Here is a 16,676-nt window from a genome sequence, read left to right on the forward strand (position 1 = left end):
CGCATCGAAATGAAGAGTGGACAATGTTATCTTTCAAAAGTTGTATGCCATGAGATTTACTATGGTAGTCGCCATGCTTCAGTATTCCTATCTCTTTAACTTCACTATCTCGCCACTTTGCTGAGTCATTCTATCGCATGTCCACGCATTGACAGTTTTTAGTGGGGTTAGTAAGGTGGGTATCGACTACTAACTCTGGAGTACGTATCACCCGACATATGCATAAATGCGCCTTGGGATTATACCATTTGAAGAGAAGTTCAGTTATATAACACTTTCACATGCCTTAGTAAAGATTTCAGGACTTCATTGATAAACAGGGTAAATTTTAAAAACTCTAGGTGACAGAAATGTTTTCCCCTTATCCCCCTTATACCACATGTACTCAGTTGATTTAAATATATATGAACAATTCCCTTGCCTTTGTATGTGTGTGCCATACGCCAACATTCATTCTGTACATAGACATGTGTGTGTGTGTGTGTGTGTGTGTGTGTGTGTGTGTGTGTGTGTGTGTGTGTGTGTGTGTGTTTGTTATGCAGTCAAATGGCCTAAAGAACATATCTGTCACATGTGGGGAAATACTATTACTCATATGGTGATTCCACAAACCGCTATTTAATCACTTCGTGAAATAAATTCATAGTTGCTCATACATCTTACCAGGATTCGCTTGTTTACAACTTTCTGTGACATCAAACTTTTACTTGTCATTAGAAGGTGCTACATTCAGAGCAGGGAATGATAACCCTTTCAGCCAATACCATGTCTTATTGCTGTTTCAAAGTGACGTATTTTATCTACAATTCTGCTTTTGACCACAGAAATCGATATATGGGTATCATGCTATATTTGAAAAAGTATGTAATTACGTAACCAATGTTAGTAAACGCTATACACAATGGTTTGTTTTCTCTGTGAGAGAAAAATAATTACTCAATATGGTAGACATGAACTGTGTATCAGAACCGTACCCAAGGATAAGATTAAAGGTCCTCATCAAGGTGCAGGTACCGGTCACGGTGACTTGGTTCATAGGGCGTTGTCGCATTTTGATTACGTGAATCAATGCTTATAATTTCAGTTACTGCAGTAAGTGAGCAAGGTTCTACACCGCATTAGCAATATTCCCGCAATATCACGCCGGCGAGCACCAATAAATGGACTTCACAGGCTTTACCTATGAGGCAGTCAAACCCTGTTTTCACCGTGACTCGAGAACACTTTAACCGCTAGGCTATCCCACCGTCTAGTCAATCAGTGGATTGCCGGATGGGGGTTCGATTATTTTCAGACAGCTATAACATTGCTGTTTGCAGGGGAAAACAAACATCCAAATATTTAATAGTAATTACCCGTTTGCTTGTGTAAGATATGTTTACGGGCCATCAGTCGAAGGCAAAATGTCTTTTGTATGTTGGGAAGGGCGGATAACTCTGATTTATTTACATATTCAGTGAACTAGTTCCTGAACCGTAAAAGTGGGGCACGGCTTGTTCGACGCAAGTGTTAGGTAAGTTTCTCGTGTATAACAGTAATACTGACATGAGTCAGTATATCTTCGCATGAACGTTCTGCTTGCTATATGAAGTTGACAATGTACATCATGCTTTATACCCTCCGCCTGTCTACACTCTCATCTCTCGGGATGTCAACGTGACTTGCAGTTTGTGACAGTGTTGACAATTTCACAAGTTCAGGTCTCTCCCAAACCACATAAAGCGTACAGGACCGAGAAGGTTCGATATTCGTAACTGTCGAGACCACACGGGAATACTGTCGTTGGCAATATCCCTCTGTGTGTGTGTGTGTGTGTGAGAGAGAGAGAGAGAGAGAGACAGAGAGAGACAGAGAGAGAGAGTCCTCATATATCGGGGGCCTCCTAAATCGGGGACCTATTGACCCGATTTCTAACTCTGTACGGAATGCTCGCTGACCACGACGTGAGGACAATGTGACCAGGTAGTCGGTACTGCTTTCGAGCAGAATATATCTTCTAGGGGTCTTTTCGTCCCATATCTAAGTATGTACTGATTGTGACATTACAATATTATTTATAATAAAGAATCTGTGACCGTATAACGGGGTGATCCATGGGTACACGTATGAGGTAAAATACTAGACAGGGATTGTCTCGGCCGGCAGATTGGTGTAGTAATATCCTGTGAACCTTCGTGTGTTCAGATCCTTTTCATGTGACACATTCGTCACACACACACACACACACGCAGGCACGCACGCACGCACACATCGTGACAATGCAACTAATGTGACTTGTGAAAATACTAGCTTACATTAATGTGTTGTATTCTTATGCGATAGAGATCTGGGTGCCCTTATACAAAACTACCTTATCGTTAAGACTGACTAAAGTCTCTGTTAAGGTATGGGTGTTACGGTCACCTTAGTGCTGAGATCACTTTGTACAACGGCACCCTGATAGAAATGAGAACGCACTGATTTTAGAATATCTTATTGACGGGCGTCATTTGTTGTCAACCCGATGCAATCACTGCCCGATGCAACCTGCAATCACTAGATTGTATGGCCCGTGCATATATACGTTGTAGAATGAATTCACGTGTTTGTTATCAATGAAAAGTATCTGGAATATTGCTCAGTGTAAAACTGAACTTACTTACACCCTCACTATGTCTACTTAACATAATATTGAATAACGGGAATGAACAATTTACATTTGACGGGTGACATCGTGGAAACAGGATATGGGTATCTGCTATAAATTCAATAAGCTGTACATCTCGTAAATATTACACATGTGTAAATATTACACAGTTGAGTAAAGACAAGAATGTGTACTTTGCATTCAGTCAGTTGTTCAGACTAGGATCACCGAATAAACTGGTGTGTGATGTTTTATTCATTCGTATTTTATCAATATCTAAGAATTCTGACATCCCGAAACCATCGTCTTAGTAAAAGGTGGAATGAATTTTCACCTTTATGTCAAATAAGAACGACACTTGTGCTACACCTGTTTCTCATTGCATCTTTTTGCTTTTTAATGGTTTCACACCGAAACTGGTTTCATAAGGAGGCTGCGGATGAGTTTTGTACTTCAGCACACATTTGCGTGACTTCACACTGTAGTGACCCCACTACCTAGGTAACCGACGTCACAATGAATGTCAGTTGTCATCGCCTCGTACAGTCTCCTACAGTACAGTCTCCTACATCGTAACTTGATTTGCAGTTGCTCCACTCGGCAAACATCACTGGTGTGACCATTGCGTTTATGTGTTTCAACAGATATAATGTCTCAGTTCCATTCACAATTATACAGCGACAAGGCAACGTTCGCAATGTTAAATTGCCGTAAATGCATATATACGTTGTAGAATTAATTCACGTGTTTGTTATCAATGAAGAAGTAGTTACGTGCGAACGTGACCCGACTGAGAGGTAATCGGTTATCCAATCAAATCGTTAGAATCTCAGGTCAGGTCGTTACGACACAGGTGAACGCGATAAGCTACTCGTGTGACGTACGAGATTAATGTGCAACTACCCATACGTTGACCACATGAGCAATAAGAATGCTTCAATAAACGTTCACGGACTATTCCTGACTTCTGATGGTCGAATACTTCATGTGTCTAATATATATTTAAATTAAGATCTTTTGAAAGTAAATTTATGTTCGTTCCTGAAATTATTTTTGATGACAATTGTGTTGTGTTCGAGAGAGAGAGAGAGAGAGAGAGAGAGAGAGAGAGAGATGTGGTAGGAATGTGTTGTTTTATGACAGAGATATCTGGTAGGGATGAGTTTTTCATGAGAGTGATCTGGCAGTAATGTGTGAGAAAGAGATCTGTAGGCATGCGTTGTTTAATATCAGGGATATCTGGAATGTATTATTTTATGAGAGAGAGAGGTCTGGTAGGAATGTGTTGTTTTATGAGAGAGATCTATCAGGAATGTGTGTGTGAGAGAGGGGGAGATGTGGTAGGGATGAGATGTTTTATTAGAGAGAGATTTGGTATGAATGTGTTGTTCATGAAAGATATCTGATGTTTTATGACAGATATCTGGTAGGAATGTGTTGTTTTGCGTGTGTGTGTGTGTGTGTGTGTGAGAGAGAGAGAGAGAGAGAGAGAGAGAGAGAGAGAGAGGGTAGGAATGGGTTTTTATGACAAAGATATCCGGTAGGTATAGGTTTTATTCTTGTGCGTGTTCAAGTATTTCAAATACTTTTTTTCTTATAAGAGGGCGAAGCTTGAAAAGATCATCCTGGGTATATCTAAAGTCAAACTCTATTTGCTTACAGCTTGTAAAGAATACGGCTGTGACAAGTCTGACAAATAAAATACCGTTCGACTCCTTCCAGATTAAAGGTTCCATCGTTCCCAAGTGTGACTAAGTGTATGGCTGCATGGCTATCTCCAATAAAGGTTTCGTATTGGAGAGAGTGGTGGACAAGGTCCAAAAGGGAAAGCAATGACCTCTCGACGACAAGAACAAAGAGGGTTACTTTATGATAAGCCTTCTGGGGCAATGTCACCCGACTACAGCGTGTCTTCGATGGAGGATGTGGACAGCTCGCGGCACCCTTCAGGTAAGGTTGGATGAAGATGAACGATAAAAAAAGCCCCACTATAATCTACTATTTGCATTTATTATGATAAAATTATGTAAGGTATAATAATAATCATGATATATATATCGTGATTAAGCGGTACCATAATTTAGTTATCTATGCCAGTCTTCGCCGCATGAATGCATGACGCTTTTCTATAGGTAACATTATGACAACTTCCTGTTAATCTGTTTGCGACGTCTTCAATCGATGTAATATTAATGCATGTATGGAAATGATTCAGATGATGGAAAACACCTTTAATTTTTACTCCTTCTCCCTTTTAGCAGTAGAACACATTTCCAGAAGATTCCTCCACCATAAGAATGCTATGCATTCCTACCAGATATCTCCTTCGTGGCAATGTAACACATTTCTCCTTGACATTGGAGACGTGTACGGAAGTAAAACGTGTATAGAATGAATACGGACGACCCACTACATCACGTTTCAACGCACATTAAACCTCGGTCGACTACATGTAGTTTCCTCACCCCCAGGTATGACTGTGAAGACTTTTGTCGTGGTGGCATGTATCCTGGTAACCGAGATGTGCGAGAGGCTGACGTTCTACGGTGTCAGCGGGAACCTGGTACTGTTCTGTACAAGTGTTCTCAAGTTCACCAGTCAAGATGCCACAAGTGTTCAGCTTGTGTTCACAGGCATGTATATATATTTTTATTGCCCTTCAGTACAAATCATATAACTGAATGAGCGATAGGGTAGCCTAGTGGTCAAAACCTTCCCTCGTCACGCCGCGACCGAGTTTCGATTCCAATATGGGTACAATCTGAGGAGCACATTTATGATGTCCATCGATATTGCTGAAATATTGTTAAGTTAAGTAAGCGGTGTAAAACTCACTCGCTGAATTCCTCATTCACTCATTCACTCACTCACTCACTCACTCACTTATACACTTCCACGTGTGAGCATGGTTTTAGCAACACCCCGCCAATACTATGGCGGGGAACCCCAGCAGTGGCTTCACACATTGTGGTGAGCGAACGGTTTATCCATGAGGCTTTCCAACCGACGTAATAACATCTATGAAACACGATTAGATGTCGTTAGTGAGTAATGTCGTTGAGAAGACTTCTCCTTCTTCTTCTTCTTTGTGAGCACAGACACGCATGAGACTATACTACATAGCCGAGTCATGTTGCCAGTAATATTGCATAAGGATGCAATGGTTTCATTGTATTTATGGCAATAGTGAGTGAGCATGGTTTTACATCGCCTTTAGCAATATTCTTTAAGCAGTATGACTGCGGTTGACACCAGAAATAGACTTCACACATTGTACGCATGTGGGGAATTGAACCGGGTCTACGGCGGGACGAGCGATGCATTAACCATTAGGCTACCCCTACGCTACATTCATGGTAATGTAAGCAGTAACCCTCTTTGTTTGAATCCCTCGTGAAGAGTTAAAGCGGACTATTATCTGATAGCAGCTGCTCTCTGACGTCTTCAGGTACGTCCTACCTGTTCCCGGTCATTGGCGGCTACGTGGCCGACTCCGTCGCTGGTCGCTTCAACACAATCCTCGGATCCTGCCTGATCTACATTGTTGGTAGGAACAATGAATAAAATTATTGCTTTTAGCAAATGAGATTCAAATGGTATGTTTGTGTGTTTGTGTAAATTTGTTTGTGCGAGTGCATGTCATAGTTTGAGGTAGGGTGCCTGGGATGTTATCGGAAACAATTGTATCCATCAGACCTTCACACATGAATATGACAATTATTCAAAAACATCACAATACAAACATGTAAATGAAGTGTCTTCAATACAATTACTTATTATGAGAAGACAAACTATTGTAAGTATATCATTATAGCGAGCATTCTTTTCTCATTTAAATTAATTAATGTGCTATGTTCTTTCTTCGAGAAAAGGTTTATGTTGACCATATCTTTGATGCGTTCCTTTTCGCTGTTGTATCACCCACTGTCAGTTTGCCTAAGACCTGCAGGTCTTAGAAATGCAAAGCCAGATTATATAACATAAGTAGATTTGGTCGATACCCGATGTATATCAAATTAAACAAAGGGCTTATACGTTTCTCACACAAAATGGTAACAGACATCCCAAAGCCAAATTATCATGTAAAATATATTCTATCATGCTGCATGTTAGTTCTGAAATAAATGTATTTCCGTGGATTGAATTTGTAAGGAAGACACTAAATGACTGTGGTTTAAAGGAAATATTTTATAACCCATTTCTCTGCACAGCTAAGTTTCTCTGATAAGATCGGACAAATCCTCAAAGAACATTTGTTATAGAAATGGTACACCTCCATGATGCAGAAATCCAAATCTTCTTTCTACCGTATCACCACCTCTCGGTAGAAGTTGGCCTTTGGGCAAATGTTCTCAGAGAATATCGCCTGTGTACTTTATGTAACTTCCATGCAGTAGGGGGTGAACTCCGTTATCCGTTATTATTGTATAGACAAACATATTTACCTACTTACCTAAATTCAATTACCTTGTGGAAAGTCATCAAATTGCTCACGTCCAAACAAACGCGCAATCTTAAAAAACCTTGCTATGTACATGAATGTAATATTTAAGTCTACAAAGATACATAAACTCTTGGTTCTTTTTCGATTGCATCTTCCACCTTGACAAGTATATATGTATTTGACCGTGGTAAAATTGTAATCTCATGTACCACCGTTGGTGGTATTTTGAGTAATAAAATGAACTGAATTGAATTGAATTGTCAACAGTCTCCTGTTGTTGTTCTCCAGGGTTATTCCTGTTGGCGGCGTGCTGTGCTGACTACACGGCGTGGTTTGGTCAAGACAGTGCAGGTCTTGCCTATGACCTGAGTCTGGTGTGTCTAATGCAATCTTGGAAACAATTCCACAATTCTAGATCTCATGGTTTGACATTACTTGCTACAAACAAGACTAGCTGTATGTATATGGCTGGAATTTGAACATATGCAGAGTTGACACCCATACTCAAATCGAAAGGCGGTCACGGTGACCCAGGTAGTGCTGTTGACTGTGTATATCCCCTCCCGTAGATGCCGGCAACTTAGTGTATGATTGTGGATTCAAATCCCAGTTCGCCTAAAAAATGGTTCTGGATTCTTCATCGTGCATGCTGGTGTCACAAAACTCTAAGAGCTATATATCAGTTCCATCTAACTGTATCTGCGATTCATCATTAAAGGACTTAAACCCAACTCACTCTCGGATTCAAAATTTATGATCTACTGAGAATAGATGATGTCTTTTGGGACGTGGTAGCTTGGTGGTGAAAGCGTCCGCTCATCACTCCGAAGTTCTGAGTTCAACTCCCCTCATGGGCACAATTTGGTAAAATCCATTTCTGACGCCCCCTTTGTGATATTACTCAAATATTGCTAAAATATTGCCAAGCGGTGTAAAACCGACAGAAAATATATCATAATATGACAACTGTGTCGGCCTTTTGTCCATTTTTCACAAACATATACCATTCTTCATGTTTCAGGAAGCCAAACAAGCTTATTTCTTGCTCGGCCTTGTCCTAGTTGCCATGGGGACGGGTGGAATCAAGGCCAATGTAGGTCCATTCGGTGCTCAGCAGGTCAAGGACCAGGGTCCGCTTGCAGTGCAGACGTTCTTTAACTGGTATGTGCAACATGCTTCCTCGTCCTGAGACAAACGTGACCCGGATCACATACACATCACTAAATTCTGTTTAAAGGCTTGGAGCAACTGTTCCTGAATATAAATTGGTCATCAGGGCCCATGTGGACGAGGGATCCCAGCTCGACTAATGTATGCAAAATTTAAAGTATCAGGATATATTAGCAACACTAAAACGTGTTTGAAATGTGTTAATTGAGTTGAATTACATGTCACTTGAAAACTCACTCATTTAAGCAATAGACATGCTGCTGACCTGTTTGTGACTTCACGGCCATCATTAACAACAATGTTGTTAGTATTTATATAAAAAAGAATTACGTTTTTCTTCCTGAAATCATTAAGGTTTTAAATAATGTTCGTACTTTCCAACTGTTTTTATCGTCCTCTCTAGTTAAAATATTCTAGATTTCATGACCAGTCTTAACGTCAATATATCTGTGATAATCTAGTTAGTTTTACTGTCCTTTGTCGGTGGATATTTTAGATTGGTTACCTTGTTTTCATCTCTATATAGCTGTAATATTGCCGATGCGATGTAAAACTCATTGTACTTTCCATGGACCGTTATCTGCCTGAACGCCATTGTTGTTATGCGAGTGATCATCACGTAAAGCGATCGAAGTCCTGGAATTACGACAGTCGTAGAGCTAGGACTGTAAGGGGAAGACAAATTTGAGTGAGTTTAGTTTTACGCCGCTGTCAGCAATATTCAGCCTATATGGCGATTGTCTGTAAATAATCGAGTCTGGATCAGTGATCAGTCCAGTGATCAACAGCATGAGGATCGATCTGCGCAATTGGGAACCGATGACATGTGTCAGCCAAGTCAGCAAGCGCCAGTTTGTCGCCTCTTACGACAGGAAGACAACCTTGATTTCACAGTGTATTGAATCAGAAATAACACTTAACACATACATCGCTATGTCAGGGTGATTTGTAATTTTTTACATACGACTATACACCGAGGTCTTTACTAGACTGTTGATGTGGGCAATTCTGTTTTGCTGGACAGACAAGAATGACTGTTTCAGGTTTTACTGGTTTGTAAATCTGGGAGGTCTGATTGCCTACACAGCTGTGGCGTACGTGCAACAGAACGTCAGTTTTGCTTGGGGCTACCTCATCCCGCTGATCAGTATGGCTCTTGCCGTGGTTATATTCATGGCAGGAAGAGGGCAGTATGTTCACATCTCACCTGGAGGTATGATTCTACCTTTATGATCTATTGGTTGGTTGGTTGGTTTCGTTTGCTGTTTAACGTCGCACTAAAAAATAGTCCAGTAATATGCCGATGGTTTATAATAATCCAGTCTGGCCCTGACAACGCAATGGACACCTATGAGCATCGATGTACCCAGGTGCAGACTCCATTACTTTCAGATCGGCGCCCTAAAGTTGGACTGTTGCTGAGTGCGAAGTTTAAAAACAAAAAAGACGCAGAAATAATCCAGTTGATAGTAACCGTTCATTTACTCGCCCGTTGAAGATACTGCAGCGTAATAGATCTATTTGTTTATGGCGGTATTACACTAGTGTAATACCACTTGAAGCATGACGTCAAAATGGTTCACAGTTGTAACGTTACAATGCTAATGTAGCTGTCGCAGTGTTACTAGGCCTTGCTTGACTTGAAAGTTGAGAGTCATCAGTTTGTGGGCAATTTCGCCGCAGTTTCTGTCAATTTATGTTGGCAAGTAATAAACAGAATACTAAACTCGCTTCTGTGAAATAGGATATTTAGTATCGCTTTCGCTCGTTTGATACCAAATCATTAACTCGTTTAATAAAAATGGTATTACACGGGAGGTCGTTTAGTATCCTCTATATGTGCACCACTGCAAATGTTACTGCACGCGCACTTGTGGATTGTTGACGTCATACAATACACAAGTGGAATTACCGACGTAATTGGGATTGTACTTTGACGTTGGTTGGGATGCTGTCACATCATGGGACGTATACCTGAAGGCCTATACTAAATCCGTCTGGAATATATTGTTTCTAATAGTGTCAGGTGTAAAAGAAATGTATACTTGCAGAGTTATCTCACGTCTACATTGAAAACTGTGTTCGTCATACTGCTAAAGGTGGCTACAATCACAGCAATGCAATCTATAGGTATCATGTTGACACTTTAATTTGTATCCCTACTTCGCTGTTCCAGAGAGCGTTCTGTCCACATCTGTCAGTGTCTGCTGTCAGGGTTGCTCCTGTCACTCACCGGAAGAGGAAGGGCGGCCATCTTTGTCTTCTGCTCGTACCAAATATGGCGGCAGATTTGATGACCAAACAGTTGATGGGGTGGTAGCGGTGCTGAGGATTCTTCCTATATTTGCTTTGCTAATTGGGTATGCTGCAATATACGCACAGGTAAATGCAACAAAAACAAAAACTCATTCCGATAAGTCTCCACTATACCCTGGACGCATCTACGGCTCTGCCCGATAAATGTATTACCTCCCTTGACTGTCTTTTGATCCAGTCAGGTGTCTACGCTGGGAAGTTGAGCGAACCAATCACAACTCACTTTCGTTTTTTGAATTATCTAACCGATTATACTTGGCAACAGAAACCATGCAGAGGTTCTCTGGAAGTGGTAGAAGGCGTTCTTGCATATATTGTTTTAAAGTTTCGGACCTGTCAATTTGTTTGTATGATTTCCCTAAAATCTGGGACGCACTGCGAGCTAACCTTTGCAGTTGCGACCGCTGCCTTTGTTGACACTGGCAAGATCAGTTATAACGATTGGCTGATTGGCAGTTATAGCTGATTGGCTACTGTGAGAAGGCGGAGCCAGCAAAGGGAGGTAATAAATTTATCGGGCAGAGCCGTAGATGCGTCCAGGGTATTGTGGAGACTTATCGGAACGCATACCCTGGAGATATCGAGGATGAGTGACATCTTACGATGACGAGTTCATGCTACATGAGGACGGAGTTGTTTTGTAATTACAGATGCAGTCCACATTTTTCCTACAAAGTGAACGTATGAGTGTGAAGGTCGGAGGAGGGGCGATACCGGCAGCCATGTTAAACATCTTCAACACAATCATCATTCTGTTGCTGATACCCCTGATGGACAGACTGGTGTATCCGTGCTTTACTCGGTGCGGTCGCCCGCTCACATATCTACAGAAGATGGGTAGGTTTGTCTTTGGGTGTGGATCTGCGGCGATGTTGCTCAAGGTATTTAATGTCCCACGGGTGACAGAATATGTACGTAGGTGTTCCGTAAACAGTAATTTGTGTGGTTGTCTGGAATGTGCCATATACATCTGCCCTTCTGGTATGTTTTCATAAATATACACCTGTATGGGACTAATGTGTGTATGCCTTTACGCAGGGATAGGTCCACTGTATATGGCTGTACACAGGTGTATCTATACACACATTATATAATGTCATATATATCCATGTATGAACTGTAGACGATTTTAAGTATGTCTCTATTGTTCGGGTATTGTTCTCTGCCTTATTTGACAGTGTTGTTCATTGTCCGTCCGTTTAAAGGTACCCACTCGTTCTTTGCACAGGTATTGCAATGTGTGGTGTATTATCTCTCTGTATGCACACCCTGCGTCTGTTCATTGTCCGCCTATACACATCAATCTGTGTTGGTCGTTGTCAGGTATCAGTTTGTCGTTCTGTCTGTATATTCCAGGCACCACACTCTCTTGTCAACTGCCTTCCTGCCTTATTCTGTATCGTACTTTGTCTGTACTAATAGTCTGCTGTTGAACCGTCTGGTTCCAGGTTTCGGTCTGGTGTTCTCGGCGAGTTCTGTGGCTGTTGCAGGCATATTAGAGATCTACCGGAAGCAGAACCTGGCCTCAACTGGAGGAGTCGTTCAGACACTAGGAGGAGAAAAATTTAACGCCTCAGAGCTATCAGTTCTCACCCAAATACCACAGTTTGCTCTAGTCGGGTCAGCAGAAGTCTTCACAAGCATTCCAAGTTAGTGTGATACATGCATAGACACTGTCACTCTATAACTCCCGTACAGGAATACACTGGGGTTCTTTCGTCAGAGAGGTACAGTAAATGTATAACCAGTCCTCCAAAGCGAACTCTTCTATTGATGTTCTGATTCTTGTATTTGCTCTATGTTTTGTCTATACATAGGTACGTTGTGTTCACAGACAGAAATATATGACTGCATGTTTCATACTAAATACTAGGTTATATTCGTCACATTTAAGCCTGCTTCAGATGAGAAGCTGACTTCATAACACAAGTTTTGCCTGATATAGAAGAAAAAAACTGTTTTGAGGCTGTTACTCTGTATTCCTAGACGTTACAAAGCTACATACAGGATATGTCGAAAAAAACTCGGCCTAACTGGGCGTTTCAGTAGGATCTGTAAGAGAATATCCAGAAAAGCATGTTAACCCGTAAAATCGGGCACAACTGTCTCAAAATGTATAGGTGGCATGATCACACGAAGAACGAAAGGACTGGATATTATTTATAAATTTCATTTTAATGTATCCTGTCTCCCTACCAATGGTCCTGTAGTTATGCTGGACTTTCACATATCAACTGTGTCATTTGTAGAGATATATTTCCGACAGTACTATCGTGATGTACTTGAAAGTCTGGAGCTGTTTCATCCAGACCGTCCATGAAGTGTTAGTAACTGCCTCTCTGTATCCATGTATCTCTGTGATGTGTTCGTAGGCCTGGAGTTCGCCTTTACCCAGGCACCGCCGTCCATGCAGGGGCTGCTGACGGGGGTGTTCTATGCCGTCATGGGACTGGGGAACTATGTCGCCACACTCATCATCGCGATCGTCAGCGCAGCAACAGCTAATGGTAACACGCTGGCAAGAATAGGTTTTAAAAGTAAATGACTGACAGTATAAGGGGCCTGATAAACAACAATCAATCGGTGAACATAGCTTCCACAGATAGTGTTAGCAGACTCATGAGTGAGTGAGTGAGTTTAGTTTTCCGCCGCACTCAGCAGTATTCCAGCTATATGGCGGTAGTCTGTAAATAATCGAGTCTGGACCAGACAATCCAGTGATCAACAACATGATCATCGATCTGCGCAATTGGGAACCGATGACATGTGTTAACCAAGTCAGCGAGCCTGACCACCCGATCCCGTTAGTCGCCTCTTACGACAAGTATAGTCGCCTTTTATGGCAAGCATGGGTTGCTTAAGGCCTATTCTACCCCAGACTCATGAATAACAGCTGAGGCAGAAAACAAGCGGGACGGTGTTGACGGATCCATGAGCAATAATTGTGCAGACGCAATTGTAATCCATCCTTGCTATGATGTTGATGGGGTAGCACACTGGCTAGACGTTCGCTTGTCACGCCGGAGACGCTGGTTTGATTCCCCAATTGGGTACAGATGGTGAGGCCCATATCTGGTATCATACGCCGTAGTAGAGTTTGAACAGTGCTGAAAGCGGCGTAAGTCTATACTCACCCAATTGACCATCTCTACCTGTATGTGATGGTAGGGTCAGGTCTTATGAACGATAAAATCTCTTCCAGATCCCTGGTTTCCAAATGAGTTGAACTATGGGCACGCAGAGTACTTGTTCTTCCTCCTGGGTGGTCTCATGCTGTTGGATCTGATGTTCTTTATTCCGGTTGCAAGACGGTATAGGTATGTCACGCCCACGCTGGAAGAGGAAGTAATAGTCACGTCGACACACACAGAGGAAGAAAAGCCTCTTCTGAAGTCTGGGGATAGATCTGTGTATGGGTCAACGAAACTGTGATTTTTTTTTCATTCGTTAATGCAACAATGACTGCCTGTTCCTTTTTTGGTACCGGTGCCTTTCAAAGGATCATGTTCGAGTGTTTGAATGAAGTTAGTGGAGCTCAAATTGTAAACCAAGCATCGACACATCACACATTCATTGTTACTCTGAAAAGCTTTTCCACTGACTGTAAGCGTATTTGGGGAGGAGACACAGAGATGCAACTATTACCTTTTCAGTGACACGCATGAGCTCGGACGTATGTGTTTATATTAAATTTTAAATCAGAAACGAAATCATTCACGGATACATGTCCGAGTATGACTCGGGGTCTGTCTGCTATATAGCTAGGTATATATGGCTAAAGCAGTATTAAGCTATATACGTTCATGACTTTGTTGATGCTGATCTGAACCTAATGTATTTAAGGCTACGTGAGCCTAATGACATTGGTGAGTGACTGAGTGGGTCTGGTTTTACGCAGTCTGCTTTTAGCAATATTCCAACACAATCTCCAGAAATGGGCATCAAAGAACATACCCATGTGGGGACTCGAATCCGGGTCTTCGGCATGAAGAGCGAACGCCTTGACCACTAGACAACCCCATGCCCACTGACATGCATTGACCAGATGCATGTGTCGACCAGCTTACATGTTGACTACTTGGCTAGTTTGGATGTACAGTCAAAACCCTTGTGTCTAAGTTGAAGGAACAAACGGAAATGCTTCGACTTATCCGAGGACTGAAAGATGTAACACGCAGGGACCACACTTACTAACCATACCTCGAGAAATCCGAAAGCTAGACTTACGTAGTTGGAGACAAGGGCGTTTGACTGTACATCGTTTGATTTAACGCAATTCAGACCATTAGTCAAGCAGAAGTTGTTCAGGTGAACCGCAAGAACCTAGTAACTGAAAATATTTCAGCATATTTTAGGTTAGCAAGTCCTGACGACGGTGTTGTTGGTGATCAAGGGGTATTTCGTATTTCAGACATCCCTACACTCACGTTATTTTTACGAAGCCTATTAAGGTGGGAGTCGATCAATTTCACCAGTTTACATTTAGTCTCAATTCAATTTAGTTTGATGAATACGAATGCATAGTGAATGTATATTTGAATGAGTGATGTTTTGTGACCATCTTTCATGAAGCTATACAAGAGGAAAATGACAATCCGTCCCCGCGGCTGGACACAGCTGTGGTAATGTGTATAATTGTTCAAGACTGCTATAGTCAGGGATAGATCACAGGCCCTGGTGTTTGCGAGGAATGAATATTTCAAAAATAATGTTCATGAGATGACCCCGACTTCATGGTACAATACAAAATGGCTCATTATATTTTTATATACATTTCTAAAAATATTTACAAGTCGCAAAGGCACAAGGGCCTGTGAGGTAGATCTGTTGGCTAATATACAGCTGAAATATAGACAGGTGAACTACGTACAGGCGCGTCAGCCAAGTTTTGTGATATGTAACTGTCTTTTATGTTGATTTACAGAATAAATGAAATGATGCGTTTGCTTTCTTTCAGTATCATGTTTAATTGAATGTATTTGTAAAGAAAGGTTGTGTTGAGTCGGAATCCCTGAATCCATTGTTTCAGGTAAAAAGCATAGAGCTTCAATATACAGTAGAATCGATCTATGAGGAACTAGACCTGGACCGACACGTTTCTCCGGATTATTGACTTTTATCCGTTATCGTATCCACTGCCACGACGAGTTACCATATACCGTATTACTGTAGATAAGCCAAATTTTGAGGATAAAACAACGCAGACTGTAGAAAGGGTGCACTTTAGTCAAACATTATTTTCTTGGGGTAAGAAAACGACATCGTTGCACATCGCGTGAACAAGCAGGATGTGGTCTGTATGGGCCGCTATTAGGACCAAAGATGTTTTTTCAACGGACAGTTATTTTAGTAAGCTTCGTCCGGACTATAAAAGCATTGTTATCACAGTAAATAGATTGCCGGGGCCGATATTTTAATTGGTAATCCGCAATTGAGAAACCGGATTATAATGACAAATTAAGAACACAAAACAAAACCGTTTAACAAAGATTCCAGTTAAACTTTACCGGCTGTTGGCTCTGTACCTGGCAAACCAGCGTTACCTGAGGGTACTTGCCAACGTTTTGACACAAATATTTAAAAAACAAAAAATCTGGGTTAAAACCTTGCACATTCATAATCTAATGGAAATCGGAATATCGGTTAAGAAGGAGAGCATTACAACTAGTAAACTACTTATCCAGTGCTTATCGGTACTTTGAGCATGGGAGCTGTCATGGAAAATATATCATGCAGCTCTAAGCATTTGTGCAGATTTGTAGAGACAGTGGTAGCCATACTATGCTGAACGTTGTGTATTTGCTTTTGTGGGTCTCTACTCGGAGGGCAAGTCTGCATGTTCCATAGTCACATAAATAAGTGAGTGAGTCGAAAGACGCAATTATGTTTCTCGGTAGGACTGGGGCATTAAGGAAATTGCAGTGGTCCGGAATAGTACAAATAGTCACTGTCACACACGCAAGCACAAACAGAGAGCAAGCACTACACACTGCGTAAGTCCAGACACGAATGGGTCCTAAGCTGGGTGCTATGTTATTTAACGCCGCACACAGCACTAATCCAGCTCTATGGCGGCGGTCAGTATATAATCGAGTCTGGACCAGGCAATCCGGTTATCAA

At 41.6% G+C, this 16,676-nt stretch overlaps 1 protein-coding gene across 1 annotated transcript; it reads left to right on the forward strand.

Annotated features, from left to right (window-relative positions):
- The first annotated feature begins 1,443 nt into the window (after positions 1-1,443).
- Positions 1,444-15,500, forward strand: LOC137278385 (solute carrier family 15 member 4-like). The gene is made up of 12 exons (XM_067810679.1): positions 1,444-1,513; positions 4,349-4,576; positions 5,098-5,259; positions 6,075-6,173; positions 7,359-7,444; positions 8,092-8,231; positions 9,284-9,453; positions 10,417-10,622; positions 11,207-11,393; positions 12,005-12,205; positions 12,929-13,063; positions 13,759-15,500. The coding sequence occupies exons 2-12, from the start codon at positions 4,459-4,461 to the stop codon at positions 13,986-13,988; spliced, it is 1,734 nt and encodes a 577-aa protein (XP_067666780.1). The 5' UTR covers positions 1,444-1,513; positions 4,349-4,458; the 3' UTR covers positions 13,989-15,500.
- The last annotated feature ends 1,176 nt before the right edge of the window (positions 15,501-16,676 follow it).

This window comes from Haliotis asinina, chromosome 3, assembly GCF_037392515.1.
Source record: "Haliotis asinina isolate JCU_RB_2024 chromosome 3, JCU_Hal_asi_v2, whole genome shotgun sequence".
Taxonomy (NCBI): Eukaryota; Metazoa; Mollusca; class Gastropoda; order Lepetellida; family Haliotidae; genus Haliotis; species Haliotis asinina.

Bases quoted from the DNA above. Each gene is read 5' to 3' on its own strand.
- LOC137278385 (XM_067810679.1), top strand. From the start codon at position 4,459: ATGACCTCTCGACGACAAGAACAAAGAGGGTTACTTTATGATAAGCCT. The intron at 6,174-7,358 runs GTAGGAACAATG...GTTGTTCTCCAG, and splicing joins CTGCCTGATCTACATTGTTG to GGTTATTCCTGTTGGCGGCG. The intron at 10,623-11,206 runs GTAAATGCAACA...TTGTAATTACAG, and splicing joins ATGCTGCAATATACGCACAG to ATGCAGTCCACATTTTTCCT.